The 26,848-nt window shown below is 41.1% G+C and overlaps 1 protein-coding gene across 8 annotated transcripts in view; it reads left to right on the top strand.

Annotated features, from left to right (window-relative positions):
- Window positions 1-15,864, top strand: part of Mon2 (MON2 homolog, regulator of endosome-to-Golgi trafficking) — a 75,872-nt gene extending 60,008 nt beyond the window's left edge. For 5 of the 8 annotated variants that reach the window (XM_041664305.1, XM_041664295.1, XM_041664265.1 and 2 more), the window contains 8 exons: window positions 476-493; window positions 778-906; window positions 2,000-2,190; window positions 3,238-3,298; window positions 4,195-4,318; window positions 7,335-7,542; window positions 10,008-10,090; window positions 14,486-15,864. In XM_041664305.1, coding sequence (XP_041520239.1) covers window positions 476-493; window positions 778-906; window positions 2,000-2,190; window positions 3,238-3,298; window positions 4,195-4,318; window positions 7,335-7,542; window positions 10,008-10,090; window positions 14,486-14,649 — 978 coding nt within the window. In that variant the 3' untranslated portion in view covers window positions 14,650-15,864. The remainder of the gene's footprint in view (window positions 1-475; window positions 494-777; window positions 907-1,999; window positions 2,191-3,237; window positions 3,299-4,194; window positions 4,319-7,334; window positions 7,543-10,007; window positions 10,091-14,485) is intronic. The other 3 variants (XM_041664313.1, XM_041664285.1, XM_041664275.1) reach the window with 1 other exon arrangement.
- The last annotated feature ends 10,984 nt before the right edge of the window (window positions 15,865-26,848 follow it).

The following is a 26,848-nucleotide window of genomic DNA, read 5'->3' as shown; positions in this document are numbered from 1 at the left end:
TTGGAGAGTAGACGTTATCTGAGACACTGCGTCTGTGAACCTTTTCTTCCTGTTTGTGACTCTCCTCTCCCATATGGCCCTCCTGAAAGCTTGCCCTTCACTTCCCTGTTTCTTCAAAAAAGAACGTTCCATATACCTTTTTCTTGGCTACCCCATTCTTCTAGAAAATGGCCTGTAAATCTCTGAGCCTAATCTTACCTTAAAATAGTGCAAGGTGAAGAAATCTGCGTGTACTAAATGAGTTATCCATTGCTGGTGTGAAATTTAGTTGGATTTTTACATAAATTTTCATAGCCTTAGTTGGCAAATTATATCTTCATTTTTACTTAGACAAAAGTAAATTTTTGACTGCATGTACATGCTGATTTTCTTCATTCAACATAAAAATTATAATTATATATAGTCCGAAAGTAGTTTTAATATGTATTAATTTTTCTCATTCTATTTGTCTTGCATCACAATGGAATCACAATAGATCCAACTATTTGCACCGGTGAGTTAAATTTCCTAAAACTGTCCTAACCTAACTGGCAACACGTAAAGCCCGCCTTCCCAGTCTTGACAGAATGCTCTCTCTGCCTCCCTAGTAGTTGTAACTTCTGCCTGGCTGAAATGATTTTTAATGAAGTACATATGTTTTTGAAAACTTTGCATGTAATATGATCTGATCTAGAACCAAGGCCTGAACTTGTAAGGAAAGGAGCTTTCTTTTCAAAAACAATCTCTTTTCCTTCAGTCCCATTACCTTTAATTCCATGTGAAAATATTACTTTGTAGGCGGAATGGGTAGCCTTGAATTATGTGCCATTTGCTGAGAGATCTTTGGAAGTAGTTGTGGATTTGTACCAAAAAACAGCCTGTCATAAAGCAGTGGTGAATGAAAAAGTCCTCCAGAATGTTATTAAGGTAATGTATCTTTTTTATCTCTATAATTTTATTTGATATTATAAATTTAGTGAAATTTCTCTTTAGGCGATATTTTGGAATGAATGAAAAATATTGTTAATTATATTGACCTCAAATGCATGCATTGTATTTAGCAAGCCCCTTTTTTAGTCTGTGAGTGACTTTGGGGTGGGGAGTGTCAGAGTACTAGAGATTGATCCCATAGCCTCTCAACTGCCAGGCAGGCGCTTTTCTGCCAAACTGTATCTCTAGTCTAGTAAGGGCTTTCCTCACAGTGGATTTGCTATAGTTCTTAAAGAATCCTCTACTTTTAAGGATGCTTAGTTTTCAGGGATGCACTCAGGATCATTCTAACTGGCAATGCAGACTCATTTTTAAAAGAACAGTTCCTTATTTGTATATAGTATATAGATTATCATGTTGATTTTGTCTTTTTTTTAGCTTAAACTCTTGTTCATTGTGTTTCTTCTATTTGAAGTACAAACCTAAATGTAAATGTCAAAGTTTTATATTCTGGCATGGTTAATTTCAGTATTAGAAAAAGTTCATTAAAATATTTGAGCAGAATATAGAACTCAAGGAATTTTAGGTGTGAAACTTGAAAGTGATGGTATTTTCACATTATTACTCTCCCCTAACTTCTTTTGAAGGATAGATGCATCTGAACAAATTCCTTTCTGCTGGGGGAAGCAGGTCAGGATAGATGGAGACAGTGTGAGCACAACATGGTAGCAACGGATATGTGACCCAGCACTCAGGAGGCTGAGTCAGGGAGACAGACAGAGGTTGTGGCCAACCTGAGCCACAGCAGTGAGACTGTGTGTCCAGTTTACAAACACATGGAGCTTTCAGAGGTCAGGTTAGCTCAGTGGTGCTGGATTCTTAGCATACAAAAGGCCCTGTGTCTAGTTCCCTGTTCCAAAGAAAATGAAAAGTCTAGGAAGTAGGCTTTGGGGTCTCTGCCTGAGAATCAGTCTTTCTTAACCTGCTTTTCAGGGGAGATCACTGCCACACTGTCTTTTTACAGCTTTGTTGGTGTTTTGTTTTAAATGCAGCTGTGTGTGTTTTGACTGATCTCAACTGTCCTCCTCAGACTCTCAGGGTCCCTCTCGGTTTGAAGTATTCCTGCCCTTCGGAAAGCACGTGGAAACTGGCAGTAGCTTCTCTCCTCAAAGTCCTTTCCATTGGGCTGCCTGTCGCCCGACAGCATGCTTCTTCTGGGAAGTTTGACAGCATGTGGCCAGAATTAGCCAGTACACTTGAAGATTTCCTCTTTACCAAAAGGTCAGCTCATTGATCTGAAAGGAAGAGCCTTTAGAGAGATGGAAGAGTGTCTGTCGAGTGTTCAGATCTGGGTTGACAGACCCTGACCGAACACAGTGGACGGGCATCTGTGTGTTCCTTCCTTTCTCACTGCTCGGAACTCATAACTGACTGGAGGAAGGACTAGTGCCTGGTGTAGAGGTCTTGGTGCTCTTGAAGGCCTGCTAACCATCCAGCTGTAGTGGAAAACTGTGCTTGATATCGCTAAACCTAAATGCTTTGGTGCTGTTTTATGCCTGCAATATAAAAGGAAGTAATATAGGCTTAAATGTCAAGAAAGCAGTTCAAATTGTGGCCTTGCCATTTATTTATGTGAGGTGTGGTGGCCGACGTGTTCTTAGGCACATATGGCCTCAGCGTTCCCTCTGTTGCCTGCGGTCACACTGCTTGCTTCCTGGGGTTGCAGTGAAGATCCACAAGAGTAAGGCCGACAAAGTTCCTATAGACACTGACTGATTTAGCTGTTGTAACAGCCGCGCTGGTTCAGTTGTTCGTAGACAGTTAATATCTCAGTGTTTGGTGAATTTATGACCATATTACTATCCATGAATTAGAAAGGCTAGAATCCGTGGATTCTAGATTTGATTCTTTCAGAGCTATTGATTTCTCTGTTCTTGCTGTAATAACTTGGTTTTAGAAAATCTAAATCTTTTTTATGGATGTTCACTTATATTTACTGTAAAGAATTTAATGCTTTGTATTACAAATTTATGGGCTTGATTGAGGGTCTTTTATGTCAAGATCATTATAAAAAAATTCAGATGTACTCTCAAGGTGACTTTAGTTGTGGATGGTATTATCTATAAACCTTTCTTTTTCATACATTATACCAAGAGACGTTTTAACAAATCATTTATACGAACTACTTGAATTTAAAAGGGCAATCTTTTAAGTGTATGATGATGTCTCAACCTGAGAAGGAAGAGCTAATGTTTATCACTTGAATACTGTTTCTCCCTCCTGTTTATTTTACCTTTAAAAATCAAATCTCTTTTTTTTCTTTTCTAGCATACCTCCAGATAATCTTTCTATTCAAGAATTTCAAAGAAATGAAAGTATTGATGTTGAAGTAAGCAAACTTAGAAACATTTCCTGTATTTTTGACTATTGGATGATTATAAATGGGATTTGAGCACTTTAAAAGTTTTTAATTTTAGCAGGGGGAGGGGCACATGTGTGCATGTCTCTCTCTGTCTCCCTGTGTGTGTCTGTATGTAGGTCAGAGGGCAACTTTGTGGAGTCTCCCACTTTTACGTCGGTTCTGTACCAGCTGAACCATCTTGCCACCCTGAAGTTTTTAGCTTTGAAGTTTGGGTTGGGATCTGTTGTCTTTAAGTGAGGTAGCTTAATTTAAGTTGATCAAGTAAATTATTTTCAGGTGGAGACTTCAGAGTGTATGCATCATCATAGATTTGTCAGGATGTCACCTCTGTGCCGTTACTGTTTAAACCTTGGATGAGCTTTTTCTTTCCTTCCAAGGATAAAATAAACTGTATGTCAGGTTAAGGTATTTGACAAAAATTAGCTGTGCAGTGGTGGTGCATGCCTTTAATCCCAGCACTCAGGAGGCAGAGATATGCAGAACTTTGTGAGTTCGAGGCCAGCCTGGTCTATAAGAGCAAGTTCTGGGACAGCAAACCAAAAAAAAAAGTGTAACTTTAGTTTTTCATAATTTATAATTTCTGATTATAAGAAATTTAATCTTATTTTTGGATATTTTATTTTAGCATGGGTGAGTTTCAGTTTTTCTGTATATTTACATTTGTGATGAAGATCAATCTATTATAAAAATTATAGTATAGTAAACCTTGATGTCAGTAGTTGTGTGTAGTAACAGTAAAACTTCATGTACTTCTATCAGGGAAGGTTCTTTAATTTCTTAAAAAGTAAAATTTAACTTTTACTCTAGAAATTACACTTGGTCTGTTTCAAGGAAACAACTATCTTTGACCCCCTCTGTTCTAGGTTGTTCAGCTCATCAGCGCAGAGATCCTCCCGTATGCCAACCTTATTCCTAAAGCCTTTGTGGGGCAGATGATGACCATGCTCAACCGGGGCTCCATCCACTCCCAGTCACCCTCATTTACAGGTGTGCTATTTCAGAGGCTTTTACAGTGCTCAGAAGCTGAGAAGGCGTCTTTAATTCTCTGTTTAAATGTAAACCAGAGAATGGAGAAGTAATTTTTAGTGATGTGGTGTTATAGACTGCTAAACTTTATGGGGGAAAATATAGGTGTGTTCGTATTTGTAAGGTCTGATTAAATAAGTTACATGGTGCTTCTGGGATCTCATGGAGTCATTTGGTGGACAAAGCTTATAGTTCTGTAAAGTTGTAGATTATTGTCAAGAATGTAGTGTAAAGGAGAATGCTCTGCCACTTAGCATGTCGGTTCTCTAGGGAAAATGCCTTAACATTTGTCCAAGGAATAAAGCCCTTAGGGAATGCCTACCGTGCACAGTCTTATGCTGGAAAGTATAGCCTTTCTTAACATTTCTGAGAGTAGGCATCACAGCTTTAAAGACAGAGCTGTGTTTGTCTGACTGGAAAGCTCATAGTCATCAGGCAGAGACTGTGGGAACATGCTCCCTTCTTGTGTCAGCATGTCTTAATCTGCTGCTGCCTAATCTGTCTTTTCTCATTATTTCTCTCTATGAAAATATGTATTCAAATCTCAGATGTAATTGTGATATCATAATGTGAATTTTTTTCTGTAATTGTGATATCATAATGTGAATTTTTTCTGAGAGATTATTAATTTTTGCATTATAGACTCTTAATCCTAGCATTTACTACATCCATGAATAATCTGTGTTATTTTAAAGAACATTTGTACAGTTTGGCCTCTAGATGGCTCTCACACTACTTACAAAACAAAATAAATTTTTTTTCCACTCATTCAAAAGTTTTAAAAAATTGGCCTGTAAATTAATCAGCATGGGAATTTAAGAGGAAAAGAATTATGTGGACTTAATGTTTGTATCATACTTCTATTTAAAATGCTAGATATTTTAATGAAGTACAATCGAATAAGGTATAACTATTTCCAGCTAAGTCAGCACCGACGTATCAGGTGTGCTGACTTAGTCCTAGACTTCTGATAATCTCACTGCCATGTGTGTATGAAGTGTGCCACACTGAAAGGCACCTGCACACCCTTCCGGGGGCTTTGCATGAAGCGCACATCCCTCAGCTTTACCTTCGAGATTTTCTATAAACACACAGGACATCCCATGCCCAACAAGTTCCTGTGATGGCTGGGTTCTTGGCTGTTTAACAGGACCTGATAGCCAGAGTTCGTGGACTGTGAATGGAAAGGCCAAAAGCAACGTGTAAATAAAAGAAACTGAGTTGATTTGTGTTTCAGATTCATGAGGGATAACAGTCTATCACCTTCACAGCAGAGAAGTGTGACAGCAAGCTGGTGTGGCAGCTGGAACAGCACACTGAGAACTCACATCTTGAGCCCCTGGCAGGAGCCTCAGAGTGAGAGGAGGAGCTAGGAAGGGGAGGCGTGGTCTGATTGGGAGAGACTGAGACCACACCTCATGAGAGAGAGAGAGGAGAGAGGGAGAATGAGTATATACTGGGGAAACCTCGCAGTCCACCCCTAGTAACTTCCCCAAACAATGCTTCCTACTAGGAGCCAAGTGTGCCGGTGTCACAGCATCTGCTAAGTGACAAAGAAAGTGGAGCAGATGCCAATAGAAAAATCTGCGCTATAATCAAAAAGAAATAAATGAAGCAGAGGTGTCTAATGTGATACTGCGTCTCCAGGAGGGAAAGAGAAATATCGACAAGGGAATTTTTGAAGACATGTATCTTCACATTAGAAATGATAACTTGGTACCCAAAACAGTGAAAGGCAAAAGGCCCTTAGTAAGACATATCAGAAAATATCAATGTACTTAAAATAGAAAGAACGTACGGAAAACATTTAGAGGCACAATCTTTAAAATGGCCTAGAAGTTCTCCTTCCCAGAGACTTGCCGTGGTGGCTAGAAATGAAGACTTTTCACCGTGGAGGTGCATGCCTAGGCTCAGCTGGGCAGATTGGAGTACAGAAGGGTTTTCCTCAGAGTTCTCTAGAGCAGCTGGAGGGGCTGGGAGCCACATCTGAGTACCACAGTAAAATAATGACATCTTCAAGAGATCAGCAGAAATTTACCTTCTGTTCATCCTTTTTTAGCAAGCCACTGCAGAAATCTTGATGAGAACATAGTGAACCAGGAAAATGGAAGGCTTGCGTTGTGGGAAGTGCAGCCCAAGGGAGAATGGTGTTGGCCGGCCAGAGACTGCTTTCAGGTTAAGGCTAGACAACAGGCTTAGAGAAGAACTAGTCTAGACCAGAGCAGACTCCCGTTCCTAGGAAAAGAGAAAAGATAATAAAGACAGAAGAGACAACGTTGTGACTTGATTTATAGTAAGTTCTTGAGAAGTTCCTGAGGTTTTGTTTTGTTTAAAGTGGGGTTCCAGGTACTCCAGGCTGGCCTCAAAAAATAAATAGCTTCAAATAGCTGACTTCAAACTTCCTATTTAGCCTAGAATGACCATGAACCTCTCTTCCTCCTGCTGGAGTGACAGACGAATGCCACTGTGGCCATTTATCTGGTAATGGGAGTAGAAGCTGGAAGTTAGACTCAGGGCCTTATGCACGCCAGCCAAGCACTCTACCAATCAGTGACATCCCTTGTCCTTGGGACTCATTGTACAGAATTTTCAAAAGGTGAAAAGACAAGAAAATTGTTTGCCCCCTCTGATGACCTGAGTTCAGTCATCAGAACCCACTTGGTGCAGGGATAGAGAAGTGACTCATACGAGTTGTCTCCTGACTGCCGCATGCATGGTGTGGCATGTGAACACACACACACACACAACAATGTAAAATCAAGAAAGAAAATGCCCATTATAGACAGCCTTCTTTTTCACATTCCAAGAGGGAAAATTGTTTTGCTTTGTTTTTACTAAATATTATTAACTAGGTTGTTGATCCGTGCTTTTCATCTTACCGAGGGTATATTTTTATTCCTAGTTCCTAGCTTGCTGGACTCATTAGCATGCATTATTTTAGCATTTTATTAATTATCAAATGTTATTAATTTTACAGAAGCAGAGATTGACATTCGTTTGAGAGAAGAGTTTTCTAAGATGTGTTTTGAAACACTGCTCCAGTTTTCCTTCAGTAACAAAGTCACCACACCCCAAGAAGGCTACATCTCGCGAATGGCACTCACCGTGCTGTTAAAGCGGTCTCAGGATGTCCTACATCGCTACATAGAGGACGAAAGGCTGAGTGGAAAGTGCCCTCTCCCAAGGTACGTGCTTAATGAAGAAGGAGCACACTGATGTGATGATATCATAGTTAATAACAGAGACGGCTCCAAAACCAAGAGATTTCCTGAGTGATCTGGGTGAGCCTGAGGTGGCAGATAATTGAATCTGCCCTTTACAAGGTAAATATTCATAGGCTTTGCTGCATATATGTAAGGGTTTATTATTATGCTATTTCAGGTCTCTTTTGGAGATTAAGAAATCTGTGATACATGTATTAAATTACATTTTTAACCTGGAAAAATATTTGAATCTGAAAAGAGATCCTCTACCAGAGGTTTCTGTGTAAGGACTTGCATGAAAACGTAACCTTTTTCTCTAAAGAGAAAATAAGAGATTAAATCACTTCCCAGGGTTATTGTTGAGTGTCACTTATTGGCTACAAAGAGGACGAAATCTGTATCTGTTCCCTGGCCCTCTCAAATCTCGATGTTTTCTAATATGCCTAAGGAAGCCTTTGCCCTAAGCTAATTCCTTCTTGTATATCCAACTTGTGTTCATGGCAGGGCCTTCAGGGCTAAATCACAGTGGGGTGGTAGAGAAAATTTAGCAAATATGAATCATAATTTTTTTTAATGTAAAAATAAGTTTAAGTCAAAGCAGACAGGAAATATAAACGGAGGTACCCAAGTTAGGAGAGTCAGGAGACCTCTCTATGATTAAGTACAGGTGCAGAGGCAGGCCACCTCCACAGGTCCCCAAGTCCTGTGTACACTCTTGTCTCTTTATCCGTTTCTGAAGTAGGACCTGACAAAGGATATCGATTTTCTTTTTAAATGTTGAAATGTTCTTTATCAAATTGCTGACCACAGATTTATGCCAGTTTAGATTTCCCCAGGAATATATGAATACCTTTCCTCAGTCTCCAGCATCTTAAAGTTCTTTACTCATTTAATAGTTATTTTTCAGTTTTCTAATTTGGTGAATGAAAGTCACAAAAATCACATTTTAAAAAATGACCAATACTTAATAACCATATGCAATCTTGAAATTTAAATTTCTACATCATAAATTATACCTTCAAATGTATACACAAAAACTTTCCGTTGAAAGCTTGCTAGTAATTTGATTATGGAGATGATTAAAAATTTGTTAATTAAAGTTGATACGTGATATGTGCATGAAAGAGCAGAGACAAAGCTTCTTGAGTGAAGAGTATATTAATTAGATCATAATATTCGTTCAGAAAATACCTTTCCTTCATCTTCTGTGTTGAATATTTAACTAGCTCCTCTAATATTTCTTTTTTGTTATTATCATTTATGTGTCCATGTGCAGCATTAGTGCACATGCCTGAGGAGCCCAGAAGTGTCTAATCTTCTGAAGCTAGCGCGATAAGCAGTTGTGAGCTGCCTGACATGCTCTTCTGCAAGAGCAGTGTACACTGCAGACCACTGGGCCATCTCTCCCACTCTGCATACTTTCTCTGTCGTGAGCTCTGTCTATAGTCACTGGCAAAGCTGTTACGTGTTTTCTGTATGCAACATTTCACCATCGAGCTTCTTGCAAAGAAAGTTTGATGTCTAGAGATGCAGTTCAGTAGTCCCCCAAACTACATAAACAGGGCCTGATAGTGAGTGGGGCCTCTGACCTCAGGAGGATCAGAAGTTCAAGGTCGTCCTCAGTTACCGGTTTGACATCAGCCTGGGGAATCCGAGATCCTGTCTCAAATTTAAAAAGAGAAGAAAAGAAGAGGGAAAAAGAGGCTCGAAGTGGTGCCCTGTACAGTACTGGGAAGGCCTGGCTGTCTGTGGGATTACAGATCCGACCAGTGCTAGCAGAGACCATAGGGCAATGCAGCTGTTCCTGTTAGAGCAGGGTGTTCTTTTGGACCCTTCTAGACTTATGTGCTTATTTTTATTGTTGGATGTTGCTACACAGGCCATCTCAGAATTAATTTCAGGCATGTTTCATGTCTTACAAAATATCAATAAATAAACACCTGAGTATTGTTGCAATTTTGAGTATACTTTTGGCAACATTATAAAATATGCATCTCTTTCATGTAATCTTTAGCAAATTTCCATTACTGTTAATTAGAAAACAAGAATTGTGCTGTAGAGAAGTGGTTAAAGCGTGTGTTGTAAAGGATTTAATTGTAAATAGTTGCACGTGTCTTGTAAATGTAGATTTTTCAGGAGTTGACTTCCTCCCTTTCATTGACAATTTTGGTAGAGTAACTAAAAATCAGATTTGTGTATGGAATGCAGGCGTGTATATTGTTTGCTATACAGGTGTATATATGTGTTTGTATCTGGAAATACAGGTGTATTTGTGTTTGCTATCAATATGTGCTTGACAATGTTTCCTTTTATAAGAATTTAACATCTTTTATTTTATTGTATTCAATATTTTTCCAAAATGCAGCTATTTGTACAAACTTTGTGGGGAAAAATACTCAGTGTATCTTTAAAATCTTAATGAAAATTATCTCTCTTATCTATTTTAGGCAACAGGTAACAGAAATCATATTTGTTTTAAAAGCAGTCAGTACTCTTATTGACTCGCTTAAGAAAACTCAGCCTGAGAATGGTAAGTGCTTAAAACTTGGTTATCATACAAGACATTACACATATCTGTAGTAATGAGAAGGAACAGACTGCATTCCGGTGTGGCTAGCTTAACCCCCTGAAATAACCGCACGAAATAACCAGTGAGCAGGCCCCTCATGTTACACTTATCTTCCATTAGTGGGCTTTGTGCTATTGCTATGTCAGCTGAAGTTCAGAATGCGACCACCATTGTGCTTTCTGTTCTACCGTTATTGTGGTGATAAAACTCAAGTCCATTACAATGTCAATTCAGGAATATTAATTTGGAATGTTTAATCTTTATATTAAATGACCTATTTTTTAAAAAATGTGGTAAGCCAGCAAGATGGCCTGGCCTGACACCCTGAGTTTAGCAGGTGTTTAGAAGACAACTGAGTGCACAAGTTGTCCTCTGACTTCCTACATTCCTGCCCAAGGATAGCAGACACAGTGACAAAACAGACAGACAACTGCAGGTGCCTGAGAACAGCATCTGAGCTGCGGTCTGGCTCCACCCACACCTGTGCACCTGCACACACACCTGAGCTGCGGTCTGGCTCCACCCACACCTGTGCACCTGCACACACACCTGAGCTGCGGTCTGGCTCCACCCACACCTGTGCACCTGCACACACACCTGAGCTGTGGTCTGGCTCCACCCACACCTGTGCACCTGCACACACACCTGAGCTGCGGTCTGGCTCCACCCACACCTGTGCACCTGCACACACATCTGAGCTGCGGTCTGGCTCCACCCACACCTGTGCACCTGCACACACAGAGGCACAATTCTCCTCTGAACTTACGAAGTGAATGTTTTCATTTGATGTAACCTTAAGTTTTAGTGATATATTAGAAAAGTGTAAGAAACTTCAGGTCAGATGGGGGTGGCGCACACCTTTAATTCCAGCACTTGGGAGGCAGAGACAGGTGGATCTCAGTGAGTTCCAGGTCAGCCTGGCCTACCAAGTGAGAGTTCCAGGACAGTGCCAGGACCATTAACACAGAGAAACCCTGTCACGAAAAGCAAACAAAACAAAAACAAAAAAGAAAGAAAGAAGGAAGGAAGGAAGAAAGAAAGAAAGAAAGAAAGAAAGAAAGCCTTCTTGTACAAGCCAAGCCTGATTCAAGAGATTGACTATCAGGTTAGAGCCAACAGGCTCCATCTGTGTTTAAACTTTTTATGATCATCTTCCTGTAGTTTTGCTGCTAGAAATGAGGCATTTGGAGATTTATTTTTGTTTGAAGGGATTTGTTTTATTATTTTACTTGATGGTAAATTTTTGAGTAGACAATATAAATACACGTAAATTAAAACAATAAAAATAGCAGGTAATGTGGTATTCACTGGGTAAGAGCACTTACAAAACCTGAGAACTTGAAGTCAGTAACAGAAACCACACAGTAGAAAACTGACTGCTACAAACTGTCCTCTGACCCCAGGTGCCTGTTGTGATGTACAACTAAGTGAATATTTTAAAATACATGTGTGGGGTTTGAGACAGGGTTTCTCTGTGTAGCCTTGGCTGTCCTGGAACTAGCTCTATAGACCAGGCTGTCCTCAAACTCACAAGAGATTCGCCTGTCACTGCCTCCCAAGTCCTGGGGTTAAAGGCGTGTGCCACCACTTCCTCTGGCTTATGTGTGTATTTTTATTACTACTTTATTTTTATTAATTTGTTCTTCTCTTGAAGTTTTTCATGTAAATACAAAATACATACTCCAGATAACCCCAGTTTTCTATGCAAGTAAATAACAGTATTCCCTGTTTATAACCACTTTTTCTTCTCTAGTTTTTCACTTAACAAACATGTATATTCTTCCATATCGGTGAATACGTCTCTTTAATATTCTTTTTATAATTTGGGGTTTTTGAAACAGAAGCTCCTGTAACTCAGGCTGGCCTTGAACCCCACTATATACTGCCAAAGATAATCTTAAATTACTGATCTTTTCTCCTTTCCCTCCCAAGTCCTGGGTTACATATTTGTGTTATACACCTGACATCCTGTTACAAAAAAATCCCTCAGGTTACGGCAGGCTTTAGAACATACTTTAAGAACCTGAGTAGATTCCCCCAAGTGATATGTTAGATGTCATCTTGATATATCTGTAACTGAACATTTTTCTCCTGCCCACCAATTCCTAAATAACCATTCAGAGACTTAATATTAATTATAAATGTATGACCAATGGCTCGGCCTTATTAGCTGGCTCTTACATTTAAATTAACCCATTTCTATTCATCTAAGTATTGCTTTGTGGCCCGTGGCTTACTAGTGATGCTCTGGCATGTTGCTCCTTGGGTGGCTGCTGGTGTCTCCCTGACTCTGCCCTTCTTCTCCTGTATCTCTGCTAGGATTTTCCACCTGGCTTTACCCTGCCTTGCCATAGGCCAAAGCAGCTTTATTTATCAACCAACGAGAGCAACACATTCACAGCCTACTGGAAGACATTTCACATTATGTATCTCCTCTAATAAGTCGAGAATTGGTGTTGTAATTTGACTGTGGATTGGCCAGTGTAGGTAGTCTCCATTTGTGTACTCTGTGGACTGGTAGGAAGTGTCAAGCGTGACAGCTGGGCAGAGGCGCTTGACTTTCGTTTGTCTTTCAGTTCCTTTTCTGGCTTCTTTTAAGCCAACCCCCACTCCAAGCAAAAGCAAAAAGAAATATGGTGTGGATTCTTCTTTTATTATTATTACATTGTATTTATTGTGTGTGGAGGAGAGGTGTACACTGGCACACCCCTTATGAAAACTGTAGGGGGTTAGTTCTCTTCTTCCACCCTGCGGCCCTGGGCATCACAGTCAGCATGGAAGGCAAACAGGGAGTAGGTGAGAATGTATTAGATGGGAAGTCCCATAAACATTCGTTTTGGAAACCCTGGATTATATATGAGTATGCTCTATATGCTAAGCCTGTAGAAAATTCATAGGAGTTGTCTTTAAGGGGAGAGCTGATGTGTTGTCTGCCAAGCTTATTTAATCAGGAGCTTCTTTCAGAGTTGAGAGGGACTCTGAGCTGAGATAAAGAACTGAAACACTGACCTGACCAGGATAACAAGCATCACTTTATTTTGGCAGAAGAAACGCTGCCACCTAACAAAGACAGAATCATTATAAAAGGTGCTTTGGGCCAGGTGTGGTGGCGCACGCCTTTAATCCCAGCACTCAGGAGGCAGAGGCAGGTGGATTTCTGTGAGTTTGAGGCCAGCCTGGTCTACAGAGCAAGTTCCAGGAAATCAGGGCACAGAGAAAACAAGTCTCAAGAATCAGCTAGAGTGTTTTATACATTTTCATAGAATTCTTTATGGCACGCTACCCTGCCCCAGACCGGAGACTTGCTTCATGTAATAACATGACATCTGCCATGTGAGGAAATTGCCAGAGAATAAGACGGAGGGGCCAGCCTGGTAATTTGGTGAGACACAAGATTAGTGGTACAACCCTTACTCACATGTACAAGTCCCTAATACTGGGAAAACTTAGCAAATGACAGAAAACATAAATGTCACATGTGATTTCAGTGTAAGCAGATTGTTGGATAAGATGGGTCACTTTTGTGCTCCTGATGAAAAGCATCCACTTGGTAGACGCGGTGAAAGGCAGACGTGACTCTCCCCAGTCTGGTGATACACCTTAGAGGTTAGCAAGCCCTGTGAGAAGATGATGTCTGCTCCCTGGTTTGAAATTGCAATCAGTGTCAATAACATTACTGAGAGACTTATGGGAAGATAGTTTAGTAGGCAACTGAATAAAAAATGTTTTCCAATTGTTCTTGATATACACATGCACATTAGATTTTGTGGCAACTATATAGAAAAGAGTGATTTGGATTATTTTGTTACTTTATTAATGTCCAAAGTTTTCACAACTGGAAGCATCATTTAAAATATGCCTTATTTTCAAGTTGTTGGCATTGATGAGTCTGTACTCACTGATCATTTATCTTCCTTTTTTAAGATTTTACTTATTTTTGTCTTATGTGTATGAGTTTTGTCTGTATATATGTATGTGTATTTTTGTGCCTGATAACTGAGGAGGCCAAAAGAAGGCACTGGATTTCCCTGGAACTGAATTTAGAAATGACATTTAGCAGCCATTTGGGTGCTGAAAACCAAACCCTAGTCCTTTGCAAGAGCAGCAAGTGCTCTTAACCACTGAGCCGTCTCCAGCCCCTTAACTACTTTCTTACCTAATTTCTAAGTACACAATGCTGTATTATCTCAGTTTCTCGTGCTTTATTACTATATCAGGAAATCTTACAAAATTTAAAAATTAAAAGATGCTCTCAGAACCATTCTGTTAGAGTTTTTACATTGTGTTTTTGTAAATTGGGTGGCTGCTGTTTATATCAACTCTGTTTTGAGATTTTTGTACTTTTTCTCTTTACAGTTGATGGAAATACATGGGCACAAGTAATTGCCTTATACCCAACTTTGGTAGAATGTATCACATGTTCATCCTCAGAAGTTTGTTCTGCTCTGAAAGAGGCACTAGTTCCCTTTAAGGATTTCATGCAACCACCAGCATCCAAAGTTCAAAATGGAGAATCTTGACCCACTACAGTCATGGGAAGGAAGACAGATAACCTAAGGAAGGTTTGCTCCTGAGTCTTCTATGAGAAGGACGTTTCTTACTGCAGTAATTCTTGGCAGCTTTGTTTGCCTTCTTTAACGTGTAATTATCTGGGCTCGGTAATTCTTGTGAAAGTGTACATGTCAACAGAGGCTCCTGAAGGAACCAGCCTTTTAATGAGCGAACTGATGGGATCGGGATAGAGAGTTCTCCCTTGTACCTGCTATCATATCTTCAGTTGGTGATTTAAAAGTGAGCTTATGTACAGTGTGTGGTGCGTGTGCCATTGATGTGCTTTTTAAAAAGGAAGAAAAGATATTTCCATTCAGATTTCTGAGGCTGGTGTTTTGCACCCTTTTTCAAGTACAGAAACTGTACTGAAGTTTTATGCAAAGTGATACTATAACATTCCATAATTATCTACAACCAGCCTTTGTGAACAAAGGGAACTCATGTACTGTGTGTATAATAAATGGTACAGTTCTGTATAAAATAGTTGCATTTATTTAAAATTGATGTTAAATATTGATGTTAAAATGCTTGAAGGCGTATTTATTATTAATACAAAATTGTTTGCTTACATTTTTACTTCTGATTTGCCTTCTTATGGGGCAGATAAGCTTATCATGTAATCACACAGCGTCATGCTTTTTACATGCATTGTTGGTGACCTGTACACCTCTGGCCAGAGGATCATGTGAACAGCAGAAGTTATGGTCTGCTGACTTTGCACCTTGGAAACACAGGTTGTAACTTAAGACACTGAGATACATTGTAGCACGATGACCCAATCATACCTCATTCTTTAGCCTCTCTCTAAGCTTTTACCTGTCTGTTTTTATATTTGCTGTCTGAATTTTAAAGACTTGTCATATTTTATATTTCTGCTGATTTTCCTATGACATTTGTCACTGTCTTTGAATGACCAAGGCAAGATGACTTGAGATTTCATGAAACTTTGCCTGTGAGGTTTTGTTCATTTCTGCGCTTCCTTTTCTGAGTTCGTTTCAAGAGGACTCGGCACTGGGCTAACCTACAGTATAAAATGCGAGTCACCAGCAAGTGAGTGAGCGGAGGCAGCGGCATGTCCCAGCAGTGAGCTCACTGTGGTGGAGCACATGACCAGTCTCTCACAAAACTGACTTTGACCTAGCTTGCTGTATTTGTTTAATTATGCTGTTGTGATATTTTTTTTTCCAAGTTAAAATTTCCTTTCGCAGATGTTGAAAACATTGCTGTTAATAAGAAATGATAATGGGGCTGATATTATTTTAATGCACTAGAAGAAAGCTTTTGACTTTAACAAGATTTATAAATTTTGGACTCTTCAGAATAATCATAAAACTATAAGGAGACATTAAAGTTGAGTAATCAATGAGATACAATTTTGAGGCTATTTTAATTATGTAATGATTTAATTTGCACTGTATTCTGTATACGTGTGGTAAGGCCTATTTTGAAGGAATATTATTTTTATTCACACGAATCAATGAATTTCTATTTTATTATTTCATGTAAGGTTAAGGTAAAACATGGCGTTTCATAGACTATGCTATTCGTGTTTTCTTAAAGGTGTAAAAAGAATGACTCAAGCCGTGTATTTTTTATATTTTGATATATTCGCTTGTGACTTTAAAATGTAGGAAACCACTGATAAAGTATCTAAATAATAAGGGTGGCAACATTTTCACAATACTGCCCTGAGTTTATATAAAGTAAGTGTCTGCTCATAGCAGATCAGTTGCAATCTAAATGACTATTCTCCAGTGAAGGCTAGCTGTAAGTAAGAGTCTTACTTGAACTAAACAACTTGAGCTACTGCAGTATTAGCTTTCAATAGCAGTGTCGTGCTGTATAGTTCAGAACATAAAAATGAGATGAATGTGTTAATGTACAGTAATTACTGACAGTCTCAATGTCAAGCAAGTGGGCCTTGGTGGACTAATCGCCAGGCTTCTCCTCAAATCCCTCTCAACTCCGAAGGAGTCACACATTCTTCTCAACCATATTTTCAACTATGTGCTGGCACCAGACAGATCAATACATTGTCCTTGCTCTTTAATTAGAACTGGATTCTTCAGTCACTATGAGACCTGGGCTTCACGGAGTTACTAGATTCAACCAAGGTTCAATCCCCATCATTGCGCCCCATCCCAGGGCAATGAGTTTTCCATCTCATACTGAGTTTTTGCCAGTGACCATCTCTTTTAGAGACTGCTGAACAAAGGATTTAATTGTGTACTTGTATAGACAGTGTGACAACTACCAAGGAGGAAAGGGCAATTTTGGTAGTGTCTTATCTTTTTATGATTCATTTTAAAGTTTTCTAGTTTTACTATGTGCATTTTGCATAGCGTTTATTAAAAGTCTATTATGTGCCCAAAAGAAAAAAATTATTGTCTGACTAAAATATAAATGCACACATTAACATTTATGTTTTTACCTGATTCCCCATATGGTTTTTGAGTGAACACCTGCTTCATTCTTTACATTCTAAATAGCATCAGAAGAAAACAGTTACAGTTACTTTACTTATGTTATCCTAGTGGATAACATTAACTTTTAGTAGCAGCCAAAGCAGTCATTTGTCCTCTCTTCTACAGTGTGAAGAATGTTGTGCTGTAGTGAGTTGGGTAGGTCAGCATTTGGTCGATGGTCACCTAAGAGACGGAGAGTGAATTAGCATACACTATGAACAGTGCGAGGGAGAAGACATCGGAAATGCTGTGACGGTCATGTCAGTAAAGGGCACTGTCGTATAAAATAATTCATGCGGATAGCCAAATCCTCAAGACCCAAAGCAGATTAATGTCTGCGTTCAGATTACTGTGGTTATAGATTTTTCTAGAAAACTACCACAGAGGTAGACAATAATGGTCTCTTCAAAAGCATTACTACACGTCTCTAATGTTCCCACCTACTAGATTTGGCATTTTGGAAATACTTCGAATTGTCAAAAGTATTACAGTTTGCAATGCTTAGGGCTACAATACTGGGTTTTTTTGTTTGTTTGTTTTGTTTTCTTTTTCCAGACAGGGTTTCTCTGTGTAGCCTTGACTGACCTGGAACTCGGTCTGTAGACCAGGTTGGGTTCAAACTCAGAGATCCACCTTCCTCTGCCTCTCAAGGGCTGTTATCAAAGGCTTGCACCACTACCACCCTGTGGCTATCTTTATTATACTGAACTATGGTTTTGTTTTTTTTTTTAATTTTTATTTTAATCATTTGTGACAAGAGCAAGCATTACATGGCGTGTTGTACCATGTACCACTAAATATAGTGGGTAAATAGTTTTAATACTTTATGGCCATTTGAATTAAAATTTTGTATCTAGAGTGGTGCTTTTATTTTAATGTTGTTTTTGTAAATGGGAAAGGAAGTTGTCATTGTATCTCAATTTACATGCAGACTCTTTCAGAAGACTTGGATTAAATCAGTCATTTTACTGTATTAGCAGTGTTGGTTTTAAAGAGCCAGGCGGATAAGCTGGGTGTAGTGGCTCATGCCTCTAAGCCCGGCACTCACGAGGCGAAGGCAGGAAACTTCACAAGGCTTCCAAGGGCAGCCAGGACTACACAGTGACACCTTGCTCAGAAAGCAGGCAAGAGGAGCTGAGGTAAGTCCTCTGCGTCTGAATAATCTTTGTGGTCTTCCAGGGACTGGCTGAGAGTCCGCCTCCTCGTTTATCTTTAAGCAATTTTCCAAAGCTGCTGTTCTGACTGTAATACAGTGATGATCATAAGTTACTGATTCTCCAGAAAAAATGTTCAATATGAGTGTGGACTTCATAAGGACCTTCTTAGGCACTTATTCAGGTTGTTTGATCACAGGATATATCCAAAGAGTATTCATCTCTTTCTTCCCCTTTTTCTTGGGCATCACTTTCATCCCCTTTAATTTAAATTACATGTTTACCTCACTTTCTAACTTAGGATGAAGAGTGATCCTCTTTTCCTTTTCTACCCACTCCCGTTCACCTGTTCTTCCATCACACTCAGAGCGATAGAAACATGCTGACAGCCTCTTAAGTTTGATTACAGAAGTGCCTTCCACTTTGACCCCCGTTGCCTTTTCGCTGAAGTTCCCAGCCGTCTTAATGGTGGACAGTGTGAAGTAGTTTACAACCATCGCCTACTGTATTTCTGAGCCTGTGATTCTGCTGCCAAGACACAGAATGGGATTGCTATAAATAAATGGATTCAGTAGCTAAACTTGGAACAGTCATGTCTGTGCTGTGTTGTGAATAGCAGGATGGTGTCCCTTTTCTTAGAGAGGGCATGCAAAATTTGTAGGTCTTTTTGTTGTGTTTTCGGGAGAGGGGTTGTTTTGCCTTTTGGGGAAAGAGCCTTTGTTTTGGGAGGTAAACACTTTGCTGATAGGTTTATGTCATCAATACTATTTACTGATACTTGCACTGCTTGCTTTCTGGAAGTATTACAGGCAGCATATTACTTCTGTTTCATCTGTTTCTATTTTTCTATTACAAAGCAGTAATTTGGGCACTGGGAAGATGGATCAGCAGTTAAAAGCACTGACTGCTCTGACAGAGGACCCAGGTTCAATTCTCAGCACCCACATGGCAGCTTACAACTGTCTGTAATTCCAGTTCCAGGAGTTATGATGCTCTCCTGAGGTTTCATGACCACCATGCACTCAGGCAAAATACCCAAACACATAAAAATTAAATCCATATCTAAAGCAATTTTGATGGAAGATGAAAATGTTTTATCTTATTTCTGAGTACTCCTAGTGTATTTTGGCATCCACTGTTGCTCATGGAAACACAATGGTGCCTTGAACCATCCCTTATTACACTGTTGAGAATGATTAGACCCTCAAGTAAGAAAAGGGAGATTTCTAAACTTTGAGATCGTTTTCAGATACTACTAAAACTCAGCAAATAGTGTAGCCGTGGACTATCATAAAGCACCCATCATTGCAGAAGCGCTGTGGTGTGATAGCAATACTACTTAGGTGAGGTTTGAGTAGACGGAGGAAAGGCTTGAGAGGGCTGCTGTTGCAGTCTTACCCTCCTTAGCTAGGAAAACAAAGTAGTAAGATTTAGACCGAACTGCAAGTTTCATTTTTTCCCCAGCACGTCCTCTCTGTGTCATAATTTTAACACATAGCATCCAGCTCCTGTCTCAGGGCGGTTACCATATGGTGTTTATGTCAGACTGGATATTTTATCTAATTTTGCAAGATTCCTGTCTTAGCTCCCAATACGATTCTCTACATTTTTCTTACAATCTCTACGTTGTTGAGCTATACTGGTTATGTAATATAATCAGGAACGTTTCCTGGCTTCAAAGCCAAATCTCTGTAATCTAGAGTAGGTGTTTGTTCAGAGCTGTATAGATCTTACATGTTTCATCCCAGCCCTACTAGTTAACCTCAGTCGTATTTTCTTTGATAAATTAGTTTTAAATCTGATTGGTAATCCAGTTTTTCTCTAGTATACTTCATGCTTGCTTTCCTGTCCCTATTAGGTTCAGAATAACATTGATTCCCTCATCATTTATGGCTGGTAATTTTCTATGCTTACAATGCATTATTTAAATAGTCAATTTGGAAAACAATTATAAGATGAAATAAAGGAGAAATGTTTTTGAGAAACTTGTTAAAGCTTTTGATAAATAAAATGGAAAGAAAGTGAATGTAGAGTCATAGTTCTGAAAGGAAATAGAAAACTTTGAATAAGAATTATACGTCAAGTTAAAAGCACTGTCCTCATGTAGATTAGATTTGGGGGGACATTCAGGGAGCAGTGACCTTAAGGCCTTGTGCCTGCTAAGTAAATTAGTCGTCTCCCTGTCTGGCTTAGTAAACTAGTCGTCTCCCGGTCTGGCTTAGTAAACTAGTCGTCTCCCGGTCTGGCTTAGTAAACTAGTCGTCTCCCTGTCTGGCTTAGTAAACTAGTCGTCTCCCGGTCTGGCTTAGTAAACTAGTCGTCTCCCGGTCTGGTTTAATAAACTAGTCTCCCCGGCTGGCTTAGGCCCTTTTAAACTGTAAGAGTTTTGTTGTTATTGTTAATTTGGGGCAGCTGTTTGCAACTACGTGTATTTATCAGTGCTAAACCATCCCTCCACAGCTCGAAAAACTTGGGTTTCAAATTTTCTTTTTTAACAAGACATACAAATGTCACCTCTGATCTTCCAGAGACTGAAACAGGAATATCACTTGAATCCAGGAACCTCACTTGAAATTTTGATTCAAGGCAGGGAGCAAAAAACTGAGTTAAAACTCCTGCTCTGAGAAGTAATGAGAAAATTCTCATATGAGTGTATACTGCTTTCAGGTCCAGTAACTCCTGTATCTCCTGGTTCGAAAACTGCTACTGTGGAGACTTGAGCCTTGGGTTCCTCTTGCTTCAGTCCTCGGAGCAGGAAGGTAGAGGTCACTTTGTAGAGCGACAAACCTGAATCAGCGTGGCTCACTTCAAGATCTGTTCTTTCAGCTACCATAAGGTCGCTAGTAAAAATGTTTCACCGCATTAATATCTGACTGAAATAAACGGAAACTATTTCGAGGCAATTGCTGTCTTGTGACAATGCATTTGGGATAAAATATATATGAATATTACAAAAAACTTCAAGTATTGAGAAATTGTCTAAGAACTCCTTATGTATGAGCTGGCTGGGACTTTCAGGACGAGCCCAGGTTTAAAACGTTGTGTCTGTTTAAAGCATCTGGTTTTGCCGGCTTTAAGAGGCTGCATCCTGTCAACAATAGTGCACAGTGGACAGGGTCTTCATACATTCAGTCCCTGCTCTCTGCCCAGTGTAGGACCTGAGCAAACTAGTCAGCCTCTTTTGACGTTCTTTCCATGAAGTGGAATCAATAGTGATGATTAATGCATAGAGTTATTTGATATAATTTTATATGGGATGTTAGAAAGCACTGGCAAGTTTGAGGCTGTGATAGAAAGAAAACACACATGATACACAGTTCAAAAAACGAGCGGGGACCAGAGCAGCTTCTTTCTTGTCCTTGACTATACAGCCGTCAGGTATGAACTTGTAAGTGTGTCCTTGTCATATGACAGAAGTCACTAGGGGATTTTTGTATCTAGATGAGAAAACCTTATATCTCAACGCCGAATATAAGACTATGTTATCAAGTTCTGGTATGTCAGTTACACCATGTGCCTATCTCTACCCTTCAAGGAATATAGCCCTTTGCCAAGTGTGCAGAAATACAGTAAAAGCAAGAGATTACTAAGTCGCCTGTGATTCAGGTTAATGTTGCTATTAGTCTTCAAAAAGAAGACGAAAAAGAAACAAGGCTCAGTGGTGAATATGGAATTTAAGGTGAGTTTTACTGTTTCTAAACTGAAGGACGCAGTGGGGAGATACAGGAGCAGATGTGGTAAAGTACTCTTTTTGAAGACTCTTTATGTGTGTATGAGGGATGTGCACAAGTGCAGGTGCCTGAGGAGTCAAGAAGGCTTCAGATCCCCTGGAGCTGGAGTTACAGGTGACTGTGAGCCACCCAGTATAAGTGCCCAGAACCAAATTGGGGTCCTCTGCAGGGTCTGTGCTTGCTGTCAAATGCTAAGCTATCTTCCCAGCACTATGCAAAGATGTGTGTTTGGTATTGTTGGGGGGGGGGGGGTGTCGCTGGCTGCAAGGAATTGAAACCTAATCGTTAAACTCCTTAAAAGCCAAAAATAATTTGGAATGACATAGATTTACCTTTTAACCAAAACTAAGCAGATAAATATCTGGTTCCATTTAGAATATAGTTTTCCTGCTGAGGTGATAAAGGGTCAGTCGAGAGCGCTCAAGTCTAAAAGGATGGTGGTGCCGCTGTCGTCCTAGCACCTCACAAGCCCACGAAGATAGTGCAGGTTCCTAGCGAGCCCGAGCCGGGACTAGATAGAGAGAAAGCGTCTCAAACAGAACAAAAAGGGAGTTAGGGTGAACTAGGTAGGTTCTACACATCTGGATATTAACGATGGGGAATATTGGTGTGCGCACAATGTGTGGATGATTATGTTGATGTCAGATTGTCCGAAACAGGTGATAAAGTCGTGCAGTGGCTGGACGAGCTTAAGGTGGAAACTTGACCCTGGCCAATCTGTATACCTTTTACACCAAATGCACCCTTGATGCCCACTTTTAAATATATATATACACATACTGCGGTGGCCAACAAACTTCTTCCGATGCAGGATAGCATGATCAGCTGTGGAGTGACTACTGCCACAGAGACCGTCATTGTTTATGAAGACGGTGCGCATTTTCTGTAGGTATCCGTATTTCAGGCAGCAATTAACATCTAATTACAGGTGTGTTACACACGCATGCAAATATGAAAATGTTAATTGGAAATAATTCAATTTACCATTTGTAGTGGCTCTAAAATACTAAGATTAGTATAGTTCTGAAATCTGCCGGTAGGATACCAGGCATGTAGCTTGGATATTATGAAACATATAAGTGGGTTTGAAAATTTGTACCTCAAGAAATTATTTGGGTCCTTTATGGAATGAAAGTTAATGTGTGATATTATGGGCTTCTACATCTGTTGTGCTAAATTGTACTGGGTTGGGTAGGGGTGGGTCTTAAAAAGGAATTAAATGTAAGTGTTAGTATGCATTATTGCAAATTCTGCTCCAGATGTTAGCGCTCTACTTGCTGTGAAAGAATCAGTCTAGAGAAAAGTTCCCAGGTTGCAACTGAACATTATTTCTGCAATGTGTACTGTAGATTTTCAGCAACTTTATGGCTAATGGAATTTCCAAATAGTATAAATAAAGAGGTTAGCCAGATAAATTTGAATTTCAGATATCATCCTTTTAGTACATAGAATCTACATATGCAAAAATGAGGGCATTCGTTTATGTGGAATTCCATCTGTATTTTATCTGACAAATCTTAGTGACTTCTCGGGAAGAAAATGTAAAAATAAACCAAAGTTGTAAATGAGAAACAAAAAGTTATCTGGGCTACGAGGAGGTGACTCGCATCGCAGTCGGCTCTCTTCCAATTTTTGACTAAAAATGAGAAGGCAAACGCCCCGAGTTCCCGGAGCCTGCGCACTGAGCGAGCTGCGCGCAGCTTTCCCGCCAGTTTGGATGCCGCACGGCGACCGGGCGGCGGGGAGGAGAGGAGGTGCCGGAAACTTTCCCCGCCGGCGGGGCACAACGTGTCCAGCCCGCGCCGGCCGCCGCCATCTTTACGGCGGGTCTGGGAGCGCCGGGGCCCCGCTGGGCTGGCCGAGCAGACGGAGCCCGGCCCGAGGCCCTGGATCTCCCCGGTGCGAGGCGGAATCGGGTGTTCGCCGGCGGCCGGCTCCTCAGGGAGCCGCGAGGCCCAGCGGGGCGGAGAGCGGGCGCGGGGCCCCGGATGTAAGATGGCGGCGGGGGCGGCGGGCGGTCACGTGGCGGGAGTGGCGCGCCAGCCTCTTTAAGGGATCTCTATGGTTCGCCCGGACGCAGTGGAGCGGGAGCGCGAGACGGGGCGCATGCCGATGCCGGCTCGCCGCGCACTCGGGCTCCGCCGGGGGTGCTGCGGGGACTTCCGGGGTGCGGCGGGGCGGGGCGGGCGGGCGCGGCGGAGCCCCCAGAACCCGGGCGGGCGGACGGACGCGCGGGGCTGCTCCGCTCCGGCGAGGGCGCGGCCGGCCCGGGAGCCGCCGCCCTCGGCCGCCGAGCCTGCGGGTGCGAGCAGCCGGCTGCGGCGAGGAGAACGGGACGAGGCGCCGCTCCGCTCGGCTCGGCTCGGCGTGGCCCGCCGGCCCCCACACCATGGCCCTGGCTGAGGTAGTAGTTTGTGCTGTTGGTCGGGTTGTGACATTGCCCGCTGTGGAGATAACTGCGCAAGCTACTGCCTTGCTAGTGCTGGTGATGCTCAGCGCAGCCGCGGAGGACAATGGCTGGGGATCCCCTTTGTGTTCCGGGGCGCGGGGACTACGAGCCGCCCGCACTCCTGCAGGCTGGGGGAGGACGAAGCCGTGGGCACGGCTCCTCGAGGAGTGCGAGCGTGGGAGCTGCAGCGCAACTTTCCGCCCGAAGGATCTGAACTAGTGCCACATTGCAGTTGGTGACCGTTTTGTTTGGTTCTGGAGGTGTGGGTCGGAGCAGGCGTGCTGTTCTGCGGTGCACAGCTGCTCCCGCGGTCAGAACAGTAAACGCTGGAATCCCAAACTTTTATGTCTTAACGTATTTTTGGATCTGGGTTATTCTATGACCGCTGAGTTTAAGAGTTTAATTTAAAATGTAAGCTTTAAGCAACGTAGAGTTTCCATTTAAATTGTTTCTAACTCCTTAAAAGAGGGTTGACTTTAGTTAAATGCACTCTTCAGATTTTTTTAAAAAAATGTGTAAAGCAAAATAAATTCATTTTACCGTATGCTGTGTTTTTGTTTTTTTCTTTTAGTATAACTTTGGAAGTTCAAACAGCCATACCGGTTAGGAGGTGTGGGGGAGGGTTGGCCTTAGACTTTTATGTTAATGTGCTCTTTATATCTGCATTTATTAAAGGGGGATAGATCAGAGTTGGAAGAATGGCTCCCGAGAGTCAGTGTCTAATGGCATAGAGTTCGATTCGTGACCTCTGTTAGGAAAATACGAGTTTGTAGGAAAAATGTGGTTTGGGTAATTAATGAAAACTACCTTGCAGTCTATGTAGAAGATACTTATATTCAAATTTTTATTTTCTCCGAGGGGAGGAGTATGACGGTAAGTTTTAGTTCTGCTTTTCAAGCTGGCCAGTTGGATTTGTGCAGAATGGTTTTGCTACAATGTAGCACTTTTTCTGTGGCGCTTTGAGGCTTTTTTTTTTTTTTTTTTTTTGGTTTTTCGAGACAGGGTTTCTCTGTGGTTTTGGAGCCTGTCCTGGAACTAGCTCTTGTAGACCAGGCTGGTCTCGAACTCACAAAGATCCTCCTGCCTCTGCCTCCCGAGTGCTGGGATTAAAGGCGTGCGCCACCACGGCCCGGCTGAGGCTTTTTTAAAGGCGAGTCTTTGCTAAGAAAAAGATCCATGGAAGCAGCTACGTCTCTCGTCCCTTTCAATAGGAGTTGGGTGCTTTTGTAACTGGAAAGTGATGTAATGCTTTGATGAAGCTTAGTCCTAAGCCTTGAAGATACGCGTAATTTCATCAGGATGAAGCCGCCTCATAGGAAGGACAGGAAAGAACCATGGATCTCAACATTCAGGCAAGGCTATAATACTGACTTTAAGTTTGCTTTTCTTAATAGAGCAAAGTAAGTTCAGGACGCTTATTCCCCCCTCCCCCCCATGATGAAAGGCTGAAGTATTCTATGGCAAATCCTGATTTGTGGGAGAATTTAGTAGTAAAATTCTAATTGTACTACAATTTTGTTTTCCAAAACTCTTCAAGCAAACGAGCCACTCATCCAGCCCCACTGTATTTTAACATTTTCATGGTGAGCCCATGGAATGTTGAGCTCTATTAGATAGTAAGTTCTGTTGGTAACACTAAACTTTAACTCATTCCCCTCTTTGTAGCTCATCTTGTGCTTTTAAAGCAAGTTCCGTCTAAAACTCCCCTGCCTGGCGAGAACATGCCTGTATTGTTGGCCATGTAACTGCTTCCATATGTTTCTGTTTGCTGCTGTGAGGGAAGCGACTCCCGGAGTTAGATTTCTCTTCTGGTTTGCCCGTCAGCTTTTTGCTTTGGAGTTCCCTGTGTGGCAGTGATAGCTGCCAACCGACTGTGTCCACTGACGGGTTTCCAGCGGGGTGGGTTTACCTAACAAAAATACCGCGGTACAGTCAGTATTGATGACATTTACTAATGCAATTAACTTTTCTGTTAAAGGTCTACTGTCAAGCGCTTAAGTAATTTGTAGTTGCACAGAGGCATTGATAGGAAGGATGAGACTGTTTTGAGTGCCCTTCTCAAGTACTGAACCAAAGAACGGATAGTAATGAGGTTTTAGTAAATGCCATCTCCAATTGGAAGTAGAGGAATGTTGGGATGTCTGGACGTGCCATGGAGGAAAGATTAGGAGACATTTTCCTTCGTGCCCTAGTGTTCCTATTAATTGTATACATGAAAATTTCATTTCTAAGGTGTTTTAAAATATAATTACCTTTCGGCTGGTAGGAAAAACATCTTTGTGTTGGAGAAAAGTCTCCAGAGCATTATGCCAGAGGAACCTAAGAGCAGAAAAGGGATCTTCAGTGTAGCCCAGGTGCTGAGGCTGTGG

Source organism: Microtus oregoni, unplaced genomic scaffold (assembly GCF_018167655.1).
Source record: "Microtus oregoni isolate MIOR12 unplaced genomic scaffold, Mior012 000001F_ref0000356, whole genome shotgun sequence".
Taxonomy (NCBI): Eukaryota; Metazoa; Chordata; class Mammalia; order Rodentia; family Cricetidae; genus Microtus; species Microtus oregoni.
Note: the sequence above shows the minus strand (reverse complement) of the source record. Positions and strands in the feature narration are given on the sequence as shown.